This window comes from Hyaena hyaena, unplaced genomic scaffold (genome assembly GCF_003009895.1).
Source record: "Hyaena hyaena isolate Hyena2069 unplaced genomic scaffold, ASM300989v1 scaffold_180, whole genome shotgun sequence".
Classification (NCBI taxonomy): Eukaryota; Metazoa; Chordata; class Mammalia; order Carnivora; family Hyaenidae; genus Hyaena; species Hyaena hyaena.
Window position 1 is genome coordinate 2,035,527 of NW_024080811.1, and position 24,107 is coordinate 2,059,633.

At 36.8% G+C, this 24,107-nt stretch overlaps 1 protein-coding gene across 1 annotated transcript in view; it reads left to right on the plus strand.

Annotated features, from left to right (window-relative positions):
- The window catches only part of SEC22A (SEC22 homolog A, vesicle trafficking protein), an 87,285-nt gene that overhangs the window by 25,944 nt on the left and 37,234 nt on the right, over positions 1-24,107 (plus strand). The window contains exon 5 of the mRNA XM_039240666.1: positions 23,030-23,145. Within this exon, the coding sequence (XP_039096597.1) occupies positions 23,030-23,145 (116 nt within the window). The remainder of the gene's footprint in view (positions 1-23,029; positions 23,146-24,107) is intronic.

The window sequence follows — 24,107 nt, forward strand, 5'->3', positions numbered from 1 at the left end:
GTGACATATAGAAGTAAGTAAAATGGCAGATGTATATCTTTTTTTTTTTTTTGCAGATGTATATCTTCTATGTCAACAATAACTAATGTTGAATTTGAAAGTGTGACTGGATGAAACATTCCAATCAAAAGTTAGATATTATAAAAGTAGATTAGAAGATAGAGATAAAAGATAGAGATTGAAAGTAAAAGGAATAAAAAAGATATATAATGCAAATAGCAACCAAAAGAGAGATGGAGTGGCATTTTGATATTAGACAAAATGGACTTTAAGTCAAAAATTGCTACTGGAGATACAGAAAGACATTTTATAATGATGAATGATCATGGTATAACAATTATAAACGTAATGTGTCTTTAACAACAGAGTTCCCAAATATGTGGAGCAAAACCTGCCAGAGATGAAGGGAGAAATAGGCAGTTATACAGTAATAGTTGAAGACTTAATACCCAACTTTCAATAACGGATGGAACTAGGCAGAAGATAAGGAAATAGAAGATTTGAACAATGCCATAAACCAACTGGGTCTAACAACTACAGAACACTCCATTCAACATTAGAAAATATATTTTTTATATGTTTATTTTTGAGAGAGAGAGAGAAAGAACATGTGGGAGAGAGGCAGAGAGAGATGGAGAGAGTGAATTCCAAACAGGCTCTGCACTGTCAGCACAGAGCCCAGTGCAGGGCTCAATCTCAAACCGTGAAATCATGACCTGAGCTGAAATTAAGAGTCAGGTGCTTAACCAATTGAGTCACCCAAGCACCCGTAGAAAATGCATCCTTAATTGCACATGGAACATTCTCATCTGAGATAGACTTTATGATAAGCCAATTAAAAAAATTCATAAATTTAACAGACTAACGATAATACAAAGTAAATTCTATAACTACAATGGAATGAAATTAGAAACTAATAGCAGAAAAGAATTTTGGAAACTCAGAAGTATATGGAAATTAAACAATATACTCCTAAATAATGAATGGATCAAAGAAGAAATCAAAAGGGGAATTTATACTTCTAGACGAGTGAAGATATATATATTACAATATAAGAAAATCTGAGATGCTGCTAAAGTACTTAGAGGAAATTTTATAGGTATCAATACCTATATTTCTTAAAAGGAAGTCTCAAATGAATACTTTAACCATCTACCTAAAGATACTGGGAAAAAGAAAAGCAAATTAAACCTAAAATGAGGAGGAGGAAGGAAATAATAAAGATTGGAGCAGAAATGAAAATGAAATACAAAATAGAATAGGAAAAATCAATAAACCCCCAAACTGGTACTTTGAAATGATTAACAAAATTAACAAACTTTTAGCTAGATTGTCCAAGAAAAAGGAAATTACTGGAATTAGAAATGAAAAAGGACATTTCTATTGATCTTATAAAGGGTTTTAAAGGAACACTGTGAACAGCTGTATGCCAGTGAATTGGACAACTTTGATGAAATGGACATATTTCTAGAAATACACTACTGAAACTCAAGAAGAAATAAATAATCTGAGTAGATTTAACAAGAATAGGGATTAATTTACTAATAAGAAATTACTGACAAAGAAAACCCTAGGCTGAAATGGCTTCACTGGAGCTTTTTACCAAACAGTATAAGAATTAACCAATTCTTTACAAACTCTTCCAAAAAAATAGAAGAGCAGGAATACTTTTAAACCCATTCTGTGAGGCCAATATTATCCTAATCCAAAATCAGATAAAGATATAACAAAAAAAGTACAGAGTAATATCTCTTATGAATATGGACCACAGTCTCAACAAAATGCTAGCAGACCAAATCCAGCAACATATAAAAATGACTGTATACTATGATCAAGTGGGATTAATCCAGCAGTGAAAGGTTGGTTTACCATTTGAAAATCAATTAATGTAGTATACAACAGTAATAGAATAAAAAGCAAAAGCAGATCATCTCAGTAGATTAAGTAAAAGCATTTGACAGAATCCAACAGCCTTTCATTATTAAAAAAACTCAACAGACTAGGAGTAGAAAGAAACTTCTTCAACCTGATAAAAGGCATCTAAAAAATCCGCAGCTAAACCCATACTTAACGGTGAAAGACTAATGCTTTCTCCTAAGATCAGGAGCAAGATAAGGATGTCTGCTCTTACTACTTCTATTCAACGTGCTACTGTGGAGATTCTAGACAGGGCGGTTAAGGAAGAAAAGGGGATTGCAATCTTCCTGATTGCAGAGGGAGAACTAAGACAACTCTTCATATATGACGTGATCTTGAATATAAAAAGTCCTAAAGAAGTCACTGAAAACTATTAAAACTAGCGATTTTTGCAGGATACAAAATCAGCATGCAAAAATCAGCTGTATTCTGTATATTACTAATGAACAATCTGAAAATGAAATTAAGAAAATCCAGGCAATTACTGGATGAAACAAGACAGAGTATACTTTGTATTGTTTGAAATTTAAAAGAAAGAAAATCCCTTATAATAAAACTACAGAACAGAAATTAAAGAAAACCTAAGTTGGGGTGCCTGGGTGGCTCAGTCGGTTGGACGTCCAGCTTCGGCTCAGGTCATGATCTCATGGTTTGTAGGTTCGAGCCCTGCGTTGGGCTCTGCGCTGACATCTAGCTCAGAGCCTGGAGCCTGCTTCAGATTCTGTGTCTCCCTCTCTCTCTGACCCTCCCCTGCTCACGCTGTCTGTCTGTCTGTCTGTCTCAGAAATAAATTTAAAAAAACATTAAAAAGAAGAAAACCTAAGTTAAAGGAGAGATGTCTCATGTTCATAGATTTGAAGACAGTATTGTAAAAATGGCTGTACTCCAGTTGATTTATAGATTCAGTGAAATTTCTGTGAAAATCTTAGCTATCTTTTTGGTAGAAATTGAGAAGCTGATCCTAAAATTCACTTGGAAATACAGAGAACCAAAAAAAAAAAAAAAAAAAAGTCAAAATAAGCTTGAAAAAGAACAAAATTGGAAGATTCACACTTCTAAACGTACTATTAAGCTAGGTAGTCAAGACTATGTAGTTCTGGTTTAAGGACAACAAAGTAGAATTGAGAGTACAGACATAAACCCTTAGTTTATGGTCAAAATTTTTAAAGTTTTTTTAGTGTTTAATTTATTTCTGTGAGAGAGATCAAGAGAGAGACAGCGTGAGCAGGGGAGAGTCAGAGAGAGAGGGAGGCACAGAATCCGAAACAGGCTCCATGCTCCCAGCTAGCTGTTAGCACAGAGCCCAGTGTGGGGCTCGAACCCAGGAACCCTGAGACCCTGACCTGAGCCGAAGTCAGATGCTTAACCAACTGAGCCGCCCAGGCGCCCCTATGGTCAATTAATTTTTAACAAGGATGCCAGGACAGTGGTGAAAGAGTATACTTTTCAGCAATTGATGCTGGGACAAGGGGATGTCCACATACAGAATGAAGTTGGACCCCTGCCTCACAAAGTATATAAAAACTAACTTAAAATGGATCAAAGACCTCAATTTAACAGCTAAAACTATAAACCTCTTAGAAGAAAACATAGACGTAAATTTTTGTGACTTTGTATTAGGCAATGTGTTTTTTTAGATTTGACACCAAAAGTACAATGAAAAAAGAAAAAAGTAATTAAGGTGGACTTCATCAAAGTTAAAAATTTTGTTCTTCAAAAGACACTGTCAATAAATTGAAAAGACATTTCACGTACAAATCCTATGTCTTCTAAGGGATATATGTCCAGAATATGTAAGTAACACAATAATAAAAAGATAACAGTCCAATTTTAAAATGAGAAAAGGATTTGAATAGATATTTCTACAAAGAAAATGTGCAACTGGCTAATTAATACATGAGAAGATGCTTAACATTATTGGTCATAGTGCAATACAGAGCAAAATGATAGGAGGTACCACTTCACACCCACTAGGATAGCTATAATTTAAAAAAACAGTAACAAGTGTTAGCAAGGACATGGAGTAATTGGAACCCTCCTATATTGCTGGTAGGATTGTGAAATTGTGAACTGCTTTGGATAATAGTTTGGAAGTTCCTCAAAAAGGTAAACATAGAATTACCACATGACCTTGCATGTATAAACCCCAGAGAGTTGAAAATGTAAGTCTAGATTAAAATGTGTACATGAATACTTATAGCACTATTATTCATAGCATCCAAAAAGTTGAAATACCCAAACATCCATCAGCTGAATGAATAAACAAAATATGACATAAGCATGCAACAGAATATTACAGAGTAAAAAAGGAATGAAGTATTGATGCATGGTACAACATGGATGAACCTTAAAAACATTATGCTAAGTGAAAGAAGCCAGATATAAAAGCCCACATATTTATAGTTTTATTTATATAAAATGTCAAGAATAGGCAAATCCATAGAGACAGAAAGTAACTTAGTGGTTGACAGGAGCTGGGAGGGGTACAGGGAAATAAGCAGTGACTACTAATAGTTATGAGATTTCTTTTTGGAGTGATGAATATTGTGGAATTAGATAGTGATTGCACAATTCTGTAAATATACTAAAATCTTCTGAATTACATACTGTTAAAGAGTGAATTTTACTGTATTCAGATTATATTTCAGTCTTTAAAATCAGTAGCAAATGAGAGTTACTACTTTGAAGACTTCTATTTCCAGTAGTGATGGAGTAGGTTAATTCAGACCCATAGTCCCACAAAATACATGTAGGAAAGCTGAGTGGAATGTAGGTATTCTATATAATATGTAAGTCTAATATGATATGGAATTTAATTTAAAATATAATCTTCCTGAAGTCTTTGGAGATCTAACAAGATTACTAAGAATTACTGGGATACAGAGGAAGGTGGAGGCCCAAAGAGGTTGAGCTTAATGTTTGGAGCTACTTTTACCAATTCTAGAGGAAATAGCTGACAGCCATCTTAGACTAGGGAGACAGCAGGGCCCACCAAGCTGATGAACCTCATGAGCAGCCCTCCGGCTTTGGGTTTGGACCTTGGATGTCAGCACTAGCAATACGGGTAGACACGAATATGAAGTAGACAGGCTTTTTATCAGGACTCCAGCTTAGTTTTGAATCATACTGGTCTTTAAAAATTGGATTTAGTGGATTCCACACTGATGTGCTCTAAAGATTCTGGCAGAAGCAAATAAGTACCTTTCCTAGAATAGTCACATAAGCTTCAAATTATATCTACAACAGTAATTTGAAAATAGAATGTTTGGTAAACAATGAAGTAACCAGGCATAAATAACCAGGCACTTGGAGAGATTAGGCTACATGAACATGAACCATTACACACACACACACACACACACACACACACACACACACACAAAGTCATGGAAGCAAGAGGACAACTTAGTGATAGCTTCTAAAGAATAAAAGAAAATAACTGCGGAATTCTGTGCTTGACAAAAATATACTGAAACAATGAAGGGGCAAGAGTGGATATCTTTTCAGTGTTTCTGATCCTATCAATTTATATAAATGCTTTTTTATCAGATTGAGAAAATTCCCTTATATTCCCAATTTGATGAGGGGTTTATATCAGAAATGGAAGGTATAGTCTGTCAAATGCTTTGTCTACATTTATTGAAATGGTCATATGATTTTTCTTTCTAAAGTCTTTATGTGGTAAATTACATTGATTGCTTTTCAAATGTTAGACCAACCTTGTATTTTTGTGATAAACCCCACTTGGTCATGATACATTATCATTTTTATATATTGTCAGATTCAATTTGCTAAAATTTTTTAAGTTTATTTTGAGAGAGAGAGAGAATCAATGAGCAAGTAGGGTAGGGACAAAGAGAGAGGGAGAGAGAGAATCCCAAGCAAGCTCTGCACTGTGTTCAGAGCCCCACATAGGGCTTGAATCCACAAACTGTGGGATCAAGAAATCTTAAACTTGAGCTGAAACCAAGAGTCAGAGGCTTAACAGACTCAGCCACCCAGGTGCTCCTCAATTTCCTAAAATTTTATTAAGATATTTTGGTGCTATAATTTGCTAAAATATTTTACCTATAGTTTCATGATGGAATTGGTTTATAGTTTTCCTTTTTTGTAATTGTCTTGTTTTGCTATCAGGATAAAATTGGCCTCAGAGTAAATTGGGAGGCATTCCTTTTCGATTTTTTGGGAAAGTTTTCTGTAGAATTTTTATTTCTTCTTAGTTCAGTACATAGAAACCCTTTTGAGCCTCTGGCTTTTTTTTGGAAATGTTTTTAGCTACAAGCCAATTTTTTTTTTTTTTTTTTTTACGGATATAGGGTTTTTCAGGTTATCTGTTTCTCCTTAAGGGAGTTTTAGTAGTTTGTTTCTTTGAAGGAATTTGTCCATCTCACATGCCAAATTTTGGTATAAAGTTAATATTCTCTAATTCCTGTAATGTCTGTAGAATTATAGTGGTACAACCATTCTCATTTATGATGTGGGAAATTTTTGTCTTTTGCATTTTTCTTCTGATCATTCATATTAGAATTTAGCATTTTTGATGTTCTTAAAACATCACCTTTTGGTTTCATTGACTTTTTATTGTTTTTATTTTTTCTTTCATTGGTTTTTAATCTCATCATTATTACTTCCTATCTTCTGCTTATTTACGGTTTCATTTGCTCTTTTTCTAGGTTCTTAAGGTAGAAGTTGAGGTTATTTTTTTAAAAGTTGAGGTTTTTTAATTTGGGATCTTATTTCTTTTCTAATAGGCATTTAGTAGTATACAGTTCCCTCTAAATATTGTTTTAGCTGTAGCCATAAATTTTATTTTATTTTAATAGTTTGTTGTCAAGTTGGTTTCCATATAATACCCAGTACTCATCCCCACAAGTGCCCTCCTCCATGCCCATCACTCCTTTCCTCTTCCCCGCACTCCCATCAGCCCTCAGTTTGTTCTCAGCATTCAAGAGTCTCTCATGATTGCCTCCCTCCCTCTCCCCCATGGTCCTCCATTAAGTTCCTCCTAATCCTCCTATACTTGCAAACATATGGTATCTGTCCTTCTCTGCTTGACTTATTTTGCTCAGCATAACACTCTCAAGTTCCATCCGTGTTGTTACACATGGCCAGATTTCATTCTTTCTCATTGCCATGTAGTATTCCATTGTATAGATAAACCACATCTTCTTGATCCATTCGTCAGTTGATGGACACTTTGGCTCTTTCCATGTTTTGGTATAGCCATAAATTTTAATGTATTTTCACCTTCATTCTGTTGAAAATGATTTTTTATTTCTTTTGGTTCCTTTTATGATCCATGGGTTATTTAGAAAAGTGTTATATAATTTTAAGTATTTAGAGCTTTTCCAGATATCTTTCATTTCTTTTTTCTTTTTTTTTTTTTTAGGATTTCACTGAAGTATTTTTTTTTAATTTTTTAAAGCTTTTTCTTCCTTTATTTTTTTAAATTTTTACAAATAGTTTATTGTCAAGTTGGTTTCCATATAACACCCAGTGCTCATCCCCTCAAGTGCCCTCCTCCATGCCCATCTCACCCCTCCCCCCTCACACCCATCAGTCCTCCGTTTATTCTCAGTATTCAAGAGTCTTTCATGGTTTGCCTGTCTCCCTCTCCCCCACTATTTCCTCCCTTCTTCTCCCCCTTGGTCCTCTGTTAAGTTCCTCCTAATCCTCCTATACGTGCAAACATATGATATTTGTCCTTCTCTGCCTGACTTATTTCGCTCAGCATAACACCCTCAAGGTCCATCCATGTTGCTACACATGGCTAGATTTCATTCTTTCTCATTGCCATGTAGTATTACATCGTATAGATAAACCACATCTTCATGATCCATTTGTCCGTTGATGGACACTTCGGCTCTTTCCATGTTTTAGCTATTGTGGAGAGTGCTGCTATGAACATTGGGGTACATGTGCTCCTATGCATCAGCACTCCTGTATCCCTTGGGTAAATTCCTAGCAGTGCTATTGTTGGGTCATAGGGGAGTTCTATTGTTAATTCTTTGAGGAACCTCCACACTGTTTTCCAGAGGGGCTGCACCAGTTTACATTCCCAACAACAGTGTAGGAGGGTGCCCATGTCTCTACATCCTCGCCAGCATCTAGAGTCTTATGATTTGCTCATTTTAGCCACTTTGACTGACGTGAGATGGTATCTCAGTGTGGTTTTGATTTGTATTTCCCTGATGAGGACGGATGCTGAGCATCGTTTCATGTGTATGTTGGCCATCTGGATGTCCTCTTTGGAGAAGTGTCTGTTCATATCTTCTGCCCATTTCTTCACTGGGTTGTTTGTTTTTCGGGTGTGGAGTTTGGTGAGTTCCTTATAGATTTTGGATATTGACCTTTTGTCTGATATGTCATTTACAACTATCTTTTCCCATTCTGTTAGTTGCCTATTAGTTTTATGGATTGTTTCCTTTACTGTGCAGAAGCTTTTAATCTTGATGAGGTCCCAACAGTTTTATTTTTGCTCTTGATTCTTTTGCTATTGGGATGTGTCAGGTAAGAAATTGCTGCGGTGGAGGTCAAGGAGGTTGTTTCCTGCTTTCTCCTCTAGGATTTTGATGGTTTCCTGCCTCACGTTCAGATTCTTTATCCATTTTGAGTTTATTTTTGTGCATGGTGTGAGAAAATGATCCAGTTTCATTCTTCTGCATGTTGCTGTCCAGTTCTCCCAACACCATCTGTTAAAAAGGCTGTCTTTTTTGCATTGGATATTCTTTCCTGCTTTGTCAAAGATTAGTTGACTGTATACTTTTGGGTCCAGCTCTGAGTTCTCAATTCTATTCCATTGGTCTATGTGTCTGTTTTTGTGCCAATACCATACTGTCTTGATGATGACAGCTTTGTAGTAGAGGCTAAAGTCTGGGATGGTGATACCTCCCGTTTTGGTTTTATTAATCAATATTACTTTGGCTATTAGGGGTCTTTTGTGGTTCCATACAAATTTTAGGATAGTTTGTTCTAGCTTTGAGAAGAATCCTGGTGCAATTTTGATTGGGATTGCATTGAATATGTAGATTGCTTTGGGTAATGACATTTTAACAATATTTATTCTTCCTATCCATGAGCATGGAATGTTCTTCCATTTCTTTGTGTCTTCTTCAATTTCCTTCATAAGTTTTCTATAGTTTTCATCATACACATCTCTCTTATCTTTGGTTAGGTTTATTCCTAGGTATTTTATGCTTTTTATGCAGTTGTGAATGGGATCAGTTTCTTGATTTCTCTTTCTGTTGCTTCATTATTGGTGTATAAAAATTCAACCAATTTCTGTATGTTGATTTTGTACCTTGCGACTTTGCTGAATTCATGGATCAGTTCTAGCAGACTTTTAGTGGATTCTGTCTGGTTTTCAGTGTAGAGTATCATGTCATTTGCAAAAAGTGAAAATTTGACTTCTTCTTTGCCAGTTTTGATGACTTTTATTTCATTTTGTTATCTGATTGCTGATGCTAGGACTTCCAGCACTATATTAAACAACAGTGGTGAGAGTGGACATCCCTGTGGTGTTCCTGATCTCAGGGGGAAATCTCTCAGTTTTTCCCCATTGAGGATGAAGTTAGCTGAGGGCTTCTCCTAGATGGCTTTTATGATGTTTAAGTAAGTTTCCTCTATCCTGACTCTTTCGAGGGTTTTTATTAAGAAAGGATGCTGTGTTTTGTCAGATGCTTTTTCTGCATCTATTGATGGGATCATATGGTTCTTATCCTTTTATTGATGTGATGTATCACATTGATTGATTTGTGCACATTGAACCTTCAACCTAGGAATGAATCCGACTTGATCATGGTGAAAAATTGTTTTTATATGCTGTTGAATTTGATTTGCTAGTATCTTGTTGAGAGTTTTTATATCCCTGTTCATCAAGGATATTGGCCTGTAGCTCTCTTTTTTTGCTGGGTCTCTGTCTGATTTGGGATTCAAAGTAATGCTGGCCTCATACAATGAGTCCAGAAGTTTTCCTTCCATTTCTGTTTTTTGGAACAGCTTGAGAAGGATAAGTATTAACTCTGCTTTAAATGTCTGGTAGAATTCCCCAGGGAAGCCTCCTGGTCTAGGACTCTTATTTTTTGGGAGATTTTCGATAACTGATTCAATTTCTTCACTAGCTATGGGTCTGTTCAAATTTTCCATTTCTTCCCACTTGCATTTTGGTAGCATGTGGGTGTTTAGGAATTTGTCCAATTCTTCCAGGTTGTCTAGTTTGTGGCATATAATATTCATAGTATTTCCTGATAATTGCTTGTATTTCTAAGGGATTGGTTGTAATAAATCCCATTTTCATTTGTGATTTTGTCTATTTGGTCCTCTCTCTTTTCTTTTTGAGAAGCCTGGCTATAGGGTTATCAATTTTGTTTATTTTTTCGAAAAATCAACTCTTGGTTTCCTTGATCTGTTTTCTGTTTTTTTGTTTTTGGATTCTATATTTTTTATTTCTGCTTTGATCTTTATTATATCTCTTCTGCTGGGTTTAGGGTGTTTTTGCAGTTCTGATTCTAGTTCCTTTAGGTGTGCTGTTAGATTTTTGTTGTGGGATTTTTCTTGTTTCTTGAGATAGGCCTGGGTTGCAGTGTATTTTCCTGGTAGGACTGCCTTTGCTGCATCCCAAAGGGTTTGGATTGTTATATTTTCATTTTCATTTGTTTCCATATATTTTTAAATTTCTTCTCTAATTGTCTGGGGACCCATTTATTCTTTAGTAGAATGGTCTTTAACCTCCATGCTTTTGGATGTTTTCCAGACTTTTTCCTGTGGTTGATTTGAAGTTTCATAGCACTGTGATCTGAAAGTGTGCATGGTATGATCTCAGTTAGTTTATATTTATTGAGGGTTGTTTTGTGACCCAGTATGTGATCTGTCTTGGAGAATGTTCCATGTGCATTCGAGAAGAAAGTATATTCTGCTGCTTTGGGATGTAGAGTTCTAAATATATCTGTCGAGTCCATCTGGTCCAGTTTATCATCAGGGCCGTTGTTTCTTTACTGACTTTCTGCTTGCATGATCTATCCATTGCTGTAAGTGGAGAATTAAAGTCTCCTGCAATTACTACATTCTAACCAAAATGATTGCTTATGTTTGTGATTAATTGTTTTATATATTTGGGTGCTACCAAATGGGGTGCATAGACATTCATAATTGGTAGCTCTTCCTGATGGATAGACCCTGTAATTATGATATAATGCCCTTCTTCATCTCTTGTTTTAGAGCCTTTAAAGTCTAGTTTGTCTGATATGGCTACTCCAGCTTTCTTTTAACTTCCAGTAGCATGATAGGTAGTTCTCCATCCCCTCACTTTCAATCTGAAGGTGTCCTCAGGTCTAAAATGAGTCTCTTGTAGACAGCAAATAGATGGATCTTGGTTTTTTTTTTATCCATTCTGATACCCTATTGATTGGAGCATTTAGTCCATTTACATTCAGTGTTGTTATTGAAAGATAGGCATTTAGAGTCATTGTGTTATCTGTAGGTTTCATGCTTGTAGTGATGTCTCTGGTACTTTGTGGTCCTTGCAATATTTCACTCACAGAGTCCCCCCTTAGATCTCTTGTAAGGCTGGTTGAGTGGTGATGAAATCCTTCAGTTATCGTTTGTTTGGGAAATCCTTTATCTTTCCTTCTATTCTGAATGACAGGCTTGCTGGATAAAGGATTCTTGGCTGCATATTTTTCCTGTCCATCACATTGAAGATTTCCTGCCATTCTTTTCTGGCCTGCCAAGTTTCAGTAGGTAGGTCTGCTACTACCATTATGTGTCTGCCTTTGTATGTTAAGGCCCGTTTACCCTAGCTGCTTTCAGAATTCTCTCTTTATCCTTGTATTTTGCCAGTCTCACTATGATGTGTCGTGCAGATCGATTCAAGTTACGTCTGAGGGGAGTTCTCTGTGCCTCCTGGATTTCAGTGTCTGTTTCCTTCCTCAGGTTGGGGAATTTCTCAGCTATGATTTGTCAGTACACCTTCAGCCCCTTTCTCTTCTTCTTATGGAATTCCTGTGAAACGGATATTGTTCTGTTTGATTTAATCACTTAGTTCTCTAATTCTCCCCTTGTGATCCTGGATTTCTTTTTAATCTCTCTCTTTGCATAATTTTATCTTCTAATTCACCTATTCTCCCCTATGCCACTTGAGTCCTTGCTGTGGCCACCTCTGTTTTATTTTGCACCTCATTTATAGCATTTTTAATCCATTCATGACTGTTTTTTAGTTTCTTGATCTCTTCAGCAGTAGACTCTCTGCTGTCTTCTTTGCTTTTTTCAAGCCCTGTGATTAATTTTATGACTGTTATTCTAAATTCTTGTTCAGTTATGTTGCTTATAGCTGTTTTGATCAATTCTTTAGCTGTCACTTCTTCCTGGAATTTCTTTTGAGAATTCTTCTGTTTCATCATTTCGGGTAGTTTTCTGTCTCTTATGAGTTTTAAAAGCTTGTTATGTGCTCTGCACCTGTGAGCACTGCTGTATTAAATGGGTGTCATACACTCTCCAGGGCCTTGCCTTTTAGGAAGTGTTTTTTGGAGAGTGTCACTTGCTCTCTTTTGTTGTGACTTTAGTTATTTTATTTCCCTACTTGTAGTGATGTTTTGGACCCTCCACCAGGTGTACTTTGATTTGATCCTTGAAGTAGCCCTGGAAAGGAAAACAGACAAGCAGGAAACAAGATACAAACAAATAAAACAAACAAAAACAAAAAATACTCGAAAAACAAAACACCTTTGTCCTTTGGCTTCAGTCCTTCTTTGAGGGATGTGGGAAGTACGGATCCCCCTACTCCTCTGTCTTCTTGGCCCTCTTTTCAACCATTTTTATTCAGTGAACGTGTTGGAGCAGTATACCCAAGTCTAGTAATGTTGCTTTTGAAAACTAGGAAGGTGTGCTTAGCAGTGTATCTTTTCTTAGTGGTATGGTTTGCAAGGTGCAACTTGATGTTTACTTTTAGTATACACTAGACCTTTAACCACCAGGAACTTGACTGAGGTGGTAGGCTCCTATAATTTTGTTATTGTTTTCCACACTCTGGCATATGTGTATCATCCCAAGGTATGTAAGGCATAAACTATCTGTTGATGAGGTCATCAATAAAGTGGGCCAATATAATGTTCTGTGAGGTGTTAAAATGTTGAGTCCTTGTAGGCCAAGAGTTAGATTTTTTCTGTAAATGACTAGATAGCAAATATTTTAGGTTTTACAGGCTCAATGGTCTCTGTTGCAACAAATCCACTCTACTAATATAGTACAAAAACAACCATAGTCATTGTGTAAAAGAATAGGTGAGGCTGTGTTGAAGTATAGCTTTATTTGCACAGATAGGTGGTAGGTTAAATTTGACCTGTGGGTTATAGTTTGCCAACTCCTGCTATAGATTAATCTGTGGTTCAGAGTTGATATATAACCTAGTGGCAATATAGAAAATTACTGCCATCTCTATCAGGTAAAAGCAAAAATGATACTGATTTTCTGTTAATTATGATAGAGAAAAAAAGTGTTAGCAAATTAGTACCTACATGTTATGAAATTCATTAATTGATCTATATGGAGACTGTGTCTGAAAAAGCATGTGCAATTGGAACCCACAGTAATATGTTGTCATCCTAGAAGACACTCTCATTTTGGAGCCTTCAACTGGAGTTAAATGGGTGTGTAGTAGGAATCACTATCTATGCATATTTTAAGAAGTCTTTGAAGATGACACAGATTTCTACAGTTACCTTAGGGAATAATATTTTAATGATGTTTAGGTAGGGGAAGTTCCAAGGCCTCTATTGACTTTTCCTTCTCTATAGTTTTAATTCTGTAGGTCTGGCAGGTGGTCCTGCCAGAATATCAGTCCATTAATGTACACACTCAGGGTCTAGAAGATCAGTTTTTAATTTGGGGTAGAGGCTCCATCCAAGTTGACCTACCAAGAGACAGATTGTCAAAAAGTCCATGTATTGTTTGACTTGTGCAAGTCCCCACTCTAACCTGAAGACTGTAATGGTATCCTGGATCACCAGACAGCAGACACTTGAAAAATGGGGGCAATCTGGAATTTGATATTCTTTTACAATTACAACTTATTTTAATATTAACATAAAGTTTTCTTTTTAATCCAGACCAAGCCTGCATAATATTTTCTGTAGTCTCTGAGTTTAAGTATGTTTTCCTATTTTGTTTTATTTATTTATTTTTTGTTTTCCTAAATAAAATTATTTACTTTATTTTAGAATCTGGTTAATAGTTATTTGACAGACATTACTTTTCAGGTCTTTTTTCTCTTACATTTTGATTTTTTGACTTTTTTCCCCCCCTCTTTCTGACCTTTTCACTGCCTTTCCCACAGTTAGGTGTGAATTTTTTTTCTATATTATTATTTTCTGAAGTCTACAAATATTCTATCACAGGGTCAGTATGTTAAGTTAAATACTTAGTATTGTCCTACTTTTACCTTTTTTGGTTTTTTATACCATTTTATTATGGAAAACTTCTAATCATATACAAAGTAAACATTGGTATAATTAACTCTAATGTACTCATCACCCAACTATAATAACTGTATCAACATTTTGCCAATCTTATTTCATCTGTATCTCTATCCGCTCTGTACTCATCTACTTGATGATATATTTCTGCAGTTCTTTTTTTAAGAGAAATTAGCATATATTAAAATGTACAAATCTTTGCCATGAGGTTTAGATACACAGATATATTTGTATAAACCACACTCTGTTTTAAAGTATAGACTTTATTGTTATTCAGATATGAAAGGCCAACAGATCATTGCCACTGAAAAGGTACTTTGTTATACTCCAGTCCTAAGAGAATGGTGTGTAATACACCACCAGGGGCCACGTGGGGAAGTGTTAGTGTTTGGTCAGGAGGTAAAGGAGTGAGAGGAAGATGTGAGCAAGGGCCTCTTTTGTATTTTCTCCAGGAAGGAACTGGAGAGGCAGGTTTAGGATTGGCTAGCTGCAATACTTACAGCAGGCTCTGAGATAGGGCTGTCCTTCGTTGTCTGATACTAAGGGGATGGTTTGACAGGGGGATAGTGGCTTTGAGTATGAGGGCCCCAGAGAGGAGACAAAGCGTGGGGTTTTCATTAGGAGGTTTGCTTTTGAAAAGCACCCTTGCAAGTAAGTTGTTTGCTATCTCTAGGAATTAGATAGCCCTGGGAAGGGCCATCCTTTAGGATCAGCAAGGCCCCAAGATCAAAGCATCAGAAATACAGAGTATTAGAAAAACCTATAAATAACCTATCACAATATAGAACATTTCCATTTCCCCATGAAGGTCCGTCCTGTCTCTTCCAAATCTCTAGCCCCCTCTAGACAACCATTGTTCTCATTTTTTACACTCCAGTTATTTTTAGTTTTGTTTGTTCTAGAACTTTATATGAACAGAATTATATAGTATGACTCCTGCGTTCAGCTTCTTTTAGTACAATGGCATACGATATGTCTGTGTAGTTTGATCCTTTTTATTGCTGAGTGGTAGTCATTGTATGAATCTGCCATAATCTGTTTATTCATTCCCCTGCTGATGGATAGTAGCTTGTTTCCAGTTTGGGGTTATAAAGTTACTACAGACATTCCTCTTTTGTTGACATGTTTTGTCAACATTTGTCTTGAGTACATATTAGCAGTGGAATTTGTACACATACACCAATGAGTAAAATAGGAGATAAAATATGATACAGGCTCCAAAGGTGATCAACAGAGGGAAGTAGGAAGTACCACTTTTAGGCCCTGGGGTCTTGAAGGACATGCAGGCTTTTGACAGATGATGATGATAAGAAAGGGCCTCACTGTCATCCTCAATGGGGAAAAACTGAGAGCTTTCCCCCTGAGATCAGGAACACGACAGGGATGTCCACTCTCACCACTGTTGTTTAACATAGTGCTGGAAGTCCTAGCATCAGCCATCAGACAACAAAAGGAAATCAAAGGCATCAGAATTGGCAAAGAGGAAGTCAAACTTTCACTCTTTGCAGATGACATGATACTCTACATAGAAAACCCGACAGACTCCACCAGAAGCCTACTAGAACTGATCCAAGAATTCAGCCAAGTTGCAGGGTACAAAATCAACGTACAGAAATCGGTTGCATTTTTATACACCAATAATGAAGCAACAGAAAGAGAAATCAAGAAACTGATCCCATTCACAATTGCACAAAAAACCATAAAATACCTCGGAATAAACCTAACCAAGGATACAAGAGATCTGTATGATGAAAACTATAGAAAACTTGGGAAGGAAATTGAAGAAGACACAAAGAAATGGAAAAACATTCCATGCTCATGGATAGGAAGAATAAATATAGTTAAGATGTCATTACTACCTAAAGCACTCTACACATTCATTGCAATTCCAATCAAAATTGCACCAGCATACTTCTCAAAACTAGAACAAACTATCCAAAAATTTGTATGGAACCACAAAAGACCCCGAATAGCCAAAGTAATACTGAAAAATAAAACCAAAACGGGAGGGATCACCATCCCAGACTTCAGCCTCTACTACAAAGCTGTCATCATCAAGACAGTATGGTATTGGCACAAAAACAGACACATAGACCAATGGAACAGAATTGAGAACTCAGAAGTGGACCCAAAAATATACAGCCAAGTGATCTTTGACAAAGCAGGAAAGAATATCCAGTGGAAAAAAGACAGCCTTTTTAACAGATGGTGTTGGGAGAACTGGACAGCAACATGCAGAAGAATGAAACTAGATCATTTTCTCACACCATGCACAAAAATAAACTCAAAATGGATAAAGGACCTGAACGTGAGACAGGAAACTATCAACACCCTAGAGGAGAAAGCAGGAAACAACCTCCTTGACCTCCACCGCAGCAACTTCTTACCTGACACATCCCCAAAAGCAAGGGAATCAAGAGCAAAAATAAACTGTTGGGACCTCATAAAGATTAAAAGCTTCTGCACAGCCAAGGAAACAACCCAGAAAATTAATAGGCAACCAACGGAATGGGAAAAGATAGTTGCAAATGACATATCAGATAAAGGGTTAATATCCAGAATCTATAAGGAACTCACCAAACTACACGCCCGAAAAACAAACAACCCAGTGAAGAAATGGGCAGAAGACATGAACAGACACTTCTCCAAAGAGGACATCCAGATGGCCAACAGACACATGAAACGATGCTCAGCATCCCTCCTCATCAGGGAAATACAAATCAAAACCACACTGAGATACCACCTCACGCCAGTCAGAGTGGCTAAAATGAGCAAATCAGAGAACTCTAGATGCTGGCGAGGATGTGGAGAAACGGGCACCCTCCTACACTGTTGGTGGGAATGAAAACTGGTACAGCCCCTCTGGAAAACAGTGTGGAGGTTCCTCAGGAAACTAACAATAGAACTCCCTTATGACCCAGCAATAGCACTGCTAGGAATTGACCCAAGGGATACAGAAATGCTGAGGCATAGGAGCACATGTACCCCAATGTTCATAGCAGCACTCTCCACAATAGCTAAAACATGGAAAGAGCCTAAGTGTCCATCAACAGATGAATGGATCAAGAAGATGTGGTTTATCTATACCATGGAATACTACATGGCAATGAGAAAAAATGAAATCTGGCCATGTGTAGCAACATGGATGGACCTTGAGGGTGTTATGCTGAGCGAAATAAGTCAGGCAGAGAAGGACAAATATCATATGTTTGCACGTATAGGAGGATTAGGAGGAACTTGACGGAGGAACAAGGGGGAGAAGAAGGGCGGAAATGGTGGGGGAAAGGGAGAGAGGCAAACCATGAGAGACTCTTGAATGCTGACAAAAACTGAGGACTGATGGATGTGGGGGGGAGGGGAGGATGGGCATGGAGGAGGGCACTTTGGGGATGAGCACTGAGTGTTATGTAGAAACTAATTTGACAATAAACTATTTGTAAAAAAAAAAAAAAAAAAAAAGAAAGGGCCTCACTGATGAAAAGAATAGTGTTTTTAATACCATAAAATTAGTCTCATTCAGTCATGATTTAGCAATAAATTATGTTCCATAGATGGAACTGACCTGAAATTTCTCCAGATATTTGGGGCATCATTGAATGACTTTACCTCCTGAACTTTGTCCTGGCCCAAAGCATAGGCACTGTGCTATTATGATGAGGTTTGAAGGTTAGAATGGTACCATCTTCTTGAATCTTCATAATGACTGTTCTGGTATTCTCTTTCATCATTTTTCCTTTCTCTTGACTCTTCTATGTCCTCTTCACTGAATTTTTTCATTCCACCTATAAATGTATTAAGATATCCCTCTTCTACCCCATTACAGAGGAAAAATAGTTACTTCTCAATCCTAGTATATCTGTCAAGCTGTCATCCTGTTTTTCTTTAACTGCAGTAGCATTCACTTACTGCTTCCTTCTCTTACCATCAACAGTTATTTAACTTCTTACAGTCTGGATTTTGCTTTCATCTGCTCCTATGAATCTGTTTATAAAGGGTCAACAACCTTAGTCAATAAATCTAATAATTTTCTTTTTGAGTTCAGACTGTCTTTGATCAGGCATTGTTAATCCATATCTTTCTTCCAGATGGCCTCCCCTTCTTAGGCTTCATTAAGCTCTTTCCTCCTCTTGTTCTGCTACATCTGTCTTGCCTGACTCCCCTTCCTCTTGGTAAAGGTAGTGTTTACCAAGGATTTGCCTTTGGCCTACTTTTTTTTTTAGTAATCTCATCCCAACCCTTCCTTTCAGATGCAGACCTTATCTGTTTCTCCAGCTCTACTACTGTTCCATTCTTCCCTTGCTTGTGAAACATGCCTCTTTATCACTACAAGTTTGAGATCTTTAAACTGTCTCCATTCTTTTTTTAAAGCTTTTCCTTTTTTAAAAAATTTTTAAATATATTTTTATTTTTGACAGAGAGAGCATGAGCAGGGGAGGGGCAGAGGGAGACACAGAATCCAAAGCAGTCTCCATGCTCTGAGTCTACAGCACAGAGCCCGACACAGGGCTCAAACTCATGGACCACAAGATCATGACCTGAGCTGAGGCTGAACGCATAACTGACTGAGACCCCCAGGCACCCCACAATGTCTCCATTCTTTATCAAACCTGAGTTTCTTCCAGTGGGTTTGTTGTAGCACCCTTATCTTTCCAATCAACCACACTTAAAATGTTGACATTTTCTTTAGTTTTTTCCCTTTTGTTTCCCATATCTAATTAATTGCTACATTTACTAGTTTTAACCTTTATAATATCACTCACCTCTTTCTTCTTCATTCCTGCTGCCACTATCCTGATTTAGGCCCTCTTTTCAGTCAGTCTTTTACAATGACTCCCTCAAGAACTTCCTAAGGTAGATTGTAGAAAGAACATGGGCTTTGCAGTCTTACAGATAGACCCAAGTGCTAATTGTGAAGATGACACTTATCATCTGTCTGACTTATAGCAAATTATTTAACCTCCATTTACAGATGAGAAAATTTAGACACCAAGAAGTTAGTCATTCCTGTCTTATGTAGTACTGCATTTTGAAAGACAAGCAGGACAATGTGTACCTAGCAAGAAAGCACTGAGAAAATATTGTCTTCCTGCTTTTAATCTCTACAATCTATTAGTAGATTAATATTCTTTAAGCATAGCTTTAATCATATCAGTCTTTTGTTCTTCAGTGTTTCCAGATTGTCTGCCTTGTTCATAATTTTTAGCCTAATATTTCTTTCTGTTAATTTGCTTCAGCCTCCCTTTCTGACCTTATTTCTTCCTTGTCTTCACAAACATTGTTTTAAGCCAGACAAAACCACTAGCAATGGCCAATGGTAAAGTGTTTAAGAGAATGAGTAGTATAGTCAGGCTACCTGGATTTAACTCCCAGTTCATTTACTTACTCTGGGAAAGTTACTTAATCTCCGTAAAGCTTAGTTTCCTATTTGAAAAGAACAGGGATAAGTATAGTGCCTACTTCAGTGGGTTCTTAGATGAAATGAGACATGCATATAATCATTTGGGCCTGGCACATTGAGAGCAGCCACTGTTAGTAGGATTGGCAGAGGTAGTAGTTCTTCATGCTCTTATTATTTGCATCTCATTTCCATTTCTATGCTCACGTTCTTTTTCTCTGCATGGAATGCAGTTCTTCCCATTTGTACCTGTCTAAATTTTAACCATCTTTAAAGATCTTCCCTGGTTTTCTTACCACTCCTGTATCACCACCTTCCCCCTACTTATCTTTCCTCTTCAGAATTCCTTAACTCTTTTATTTTAGAATGCTTATTACTTACATAGACTTATCTGTTTCCCTTCAAAAGATCTTGAGGGCAAATTGTGTAAATCATTTTTTGTATTTCTTTCTTTTTTTTTTTAAGTGTAATTTGAGAGTGAGAGAGAGAGAACGTGTGAGCAGGGAAGGGGCAAAGAGAGAATCCCAAGCAACTCCACACTGTCAGTGCAGAGCCCAACATGGGGCTTACTCTCTCAAACCTTGAGATCATGCCCTGTGGCAAATCAAGAGTTGGATGCTTAACCAACCGAGCCACCCGGGTGCCCCCATTTCTTGTACTTTCTGCACAGCTTCTTATATAGAATCGTGCCAGAGAGTATTTGCTGAATAAATATATTCTCTATAAGCAGTAGCATTTTGGTTCCAAGAGACTTACTCTTCTTAAGGAACTTTTGTAAACTCTTCATTAATCATTGCTTCATAAAAAATTTAATTTTGTCCTGAAAATGCCATATTGGGCTCAAGGAGACTAATTAAGAAATGGCATTGTAGCAGAAGACAATAATAGTAAAAACAAACACTTGACCAGGTGACACTACTTTGGATTCAGCAACATTTTTTTTTTCTACACTGCCTCTCATTTGTTATTGTTCCAGATCCACTCTGTACCTAGTAGTGCCTATCATCGTGCCGAATTTAAGTGTGAATAATGAATCTAAAATTTATTTTACTGAAATATCACATAATAAATACATTAAAATGTGATTAAATATCTTGTTCAGTTTGTTAACATGAGAAATTGTCCTTAAGGATTGTCACACTCATGTTGTATGTTGTTGGAATTTTTTCTTGGTAACCATTCCTACAGGTCCTAGGGGGTTGGGTTGGGAGTGGGTGAATCTCTCCTTGAGACTTTCTTTCCCCCAGCGATTTGGCATAGCTCCAGCCTGTCCTTTAGCATAATACATGCCTTGTCCTTGTTAAAAGACATTTGTTTTCATTGTTTTAAAAATATTTCTGGTCATTTTGAAATAATTTTTATAGTAAATAATAAATTATATGCTATAATTATAAAGAGAGGTTCCAAGGCCAAGAGACAAATACTAGAAACTGAATATTTATCTAGTCATATTATTTATTTCTTAGATATTGATCAATTGTATTAAAATTTTTGCATTCAAGAATGACCATATTATACCTAACCATAAACAGCTGAGATTTTTAAGTTATAATACAGCATATTATTTGGGGGGTTTTTTTTGGTAAGGTAATCTTGCATATTTTAGAAGTGTGATTTTATGTAATCTGTTCAGTTGTTAGGTAGTTTTATGCTTAAGGCCCATTTTTAAGGATTTCTTTTTTTATTAGAGGCCAGTTTTCCCTTACTGCTGAGAAGGTGGGGCAGGGATGGACAGGGACTACAAAACATGACTAATTGGTAGACCAGTTGCATAGATTTAAAAAAAATATTTTTAATGTGTATATTTGAGAAAGACATAGAGTGCGAGCAGGGGAGGTGTAGAGAGAGGGGCACAGAGAGATGGAGACAGACTCCAAAGCAGGCTCCAGGCTCTGAGCTGTCAGCACAGAGCCCAATGTGGAACTTGAACTCATGGAACGCAAGATCAAGATGTGAGCTGAAGTAGGATGCTTAACTGACTGAGTCACCCAGGCGCCTCAAGTTGCATAGATTTTTAAATTGTGACTGTTTTTCTTACTGAGATAAAAGTTGGCCTTAATGCTTTACAAAGACTTTGAATTTTTTGTTTTCTTTCATATTAAAATCTCAAGGGAACTGGTTGAGAGCCCAAGCAATCAGCTTGGGCACAGAAGAAACTTAAGAAGATGTTATCCCATATTTGCATTTTCTGCTGAACTTGAGGAACATAAATACTATTTGTGATATTTGGGGTTTTGTGTTTCAGTGAACTGTTGAGGGAAGCTTTTCTGCTATAATGGCCGAATATGAGTTGCAAAGATTTAAGCCTTTCTCTTATATTAACGTTCTACCTCATTAACTTCATTGTTAAGGCTTTTATACTTCAGTGATTTAAATAAAATGATCTAACTGTAGTTCTGTCGTCTTTCTCTCCTTTTTGAGGTCTAGATGATTGTGTATTTAGTTTTGTATTTTCATTTAGACTCTGTTGTTAATTTTGTTAAGCCCAAGATGAGGATAAAGGGGAAAGTATGGTAGAACTATACTTTGGTATATAACTATACTAAGCTTCAGCTTACCCTGCTGAAGCTCTGACAGATAAGGGAATGCATTTGTAAAGATAAACTGGTCACTTTCCTTTTTAGCTAGTGTTTTAACATAAGTCATGGTCTTCAGGTGCTCTTCAGAGATCATGAACTTCATAGCCCTAAGACTGTTCTATTGTGAAGTTCAGATTGGTGATTATATAGGAGCTTTCACATATATCCCATGGTATTTTTAGACCTGGAACCCAAATAAGGGAGTGCTTGGCTTAAAAAAAAGCAAACTATGTTTGTCCTTAAAAAATGTTATCTAAGCATTTTCAGTAAAATAGGAATTATGCAGTGATTTTTCAAGCAAAATCACCTTTGCAAATATTTGCAACTGCTTCCAGGTAGTGGACCTATTTAGACAGTAAGTTTTTTTGCATGATTTACTGCCAGATGTGAGCCCTCCTTAGCATGGTATACCCCAAGTGCAAGTTAGATGTCTTTGTTAAAAATTTAGAGAAAAAGAACTTAGTTGAACTTGAGTTCAGGGCAGTGAAGCTGTCATGTTGCCAGATATTTTGCATTAAAAAAAATAATTACTAATATATTAATAAGTAACTTTGTGAAGATTAATCCATATTTGACCCATTTAAATTTAGCAAAGGATTTCATTTTACATAATTTTAGGTGCTGACATGAGATAGTAGTGTTCATTTCTAACTGTTTCTTTTATTTTCCAGCTCACCAGCGACTGGAACCCGCAACTTTGTCAGCGATTGTGGCATTTATCCTCAGTCTTTTATGTGGAGCTCTGAATTTAATTCGAGGTTTTCATGCCATAGAAAGTCTTTTGCAGGTACCGTGCTAATTTTGCAATTTGAGGTGACTGTGCCTGTTGATTCTACTTGTTACTCAGTTGGTTTGAATTGATTTGGGTATTGTACAGTTTACATTGCATGCTCAGATTCTGCATTCTGTATGCCAGCTCCAGTCTCCCCTTTCTCTACGAACAGTGCTTTCTAGTTGGCTTCTTTGACTCAGTTAGGATCTATTTATTATTTACTCTGTAGGAGGCACTCTTTGTAGGTTCTCTGGGGACACCAAGGTGTGTGTGACATGAGCACTAGAGTCTCAGAGTCTAGAGTTGAATCGGGGTGGGGTGGAGCAGAGCCGTCCACCAGTAATTACCAAGGACATAGAGAAGAGGAGCAGTCAGTGTGAGTAGGAGAAGACTTGGTGGAGGAGGAGTGAGCTGGACCTAGAAGGATCTGGGTGGACAGAGAGGAATGGAAAAAAAAAGAAGGCATTTATGGACAGGTTTTTGTCCCTCTTCTATGTATTTCTACCTTGTTATCTCCTTTTTTTCCATTTTTAATTGGTGGCTACCAGAAACCACTATTTTTTTTTTTCAGATATTGCCAACTATTCTTTTTTCCCGTGGAGTTTCTTCAGAGACTGGCTATCAGAATATACTAACTTTTCTCTTTCTGTAAAGTTTTTGAAGCTTCTTTTCTTGAAGTTTAGCACATTTCAGACTGGACAGCTTTTCTTACCTTTGATTCTACTCACTTTCTCTGAAGACTTTTTTCTTGACACTTGCAATGTAAATAAGTTCTCTGTTTTTGGTCAGCATTAAGCTCAGAATACCATTCGTAAAAACTCACCTAACACACCTTATATTCTTTTTCAAAATTGCTTATTTTGTTTGGGGGAAAAATCCGTGGTGTTCTGAGTACCCCCCAAATGTCATGAGCTCTTTGAAGCCAGTAGCAGAGGATATCACAGGTTTTAAGCAGCTGAGCTGTCCCTCAAGTAGGG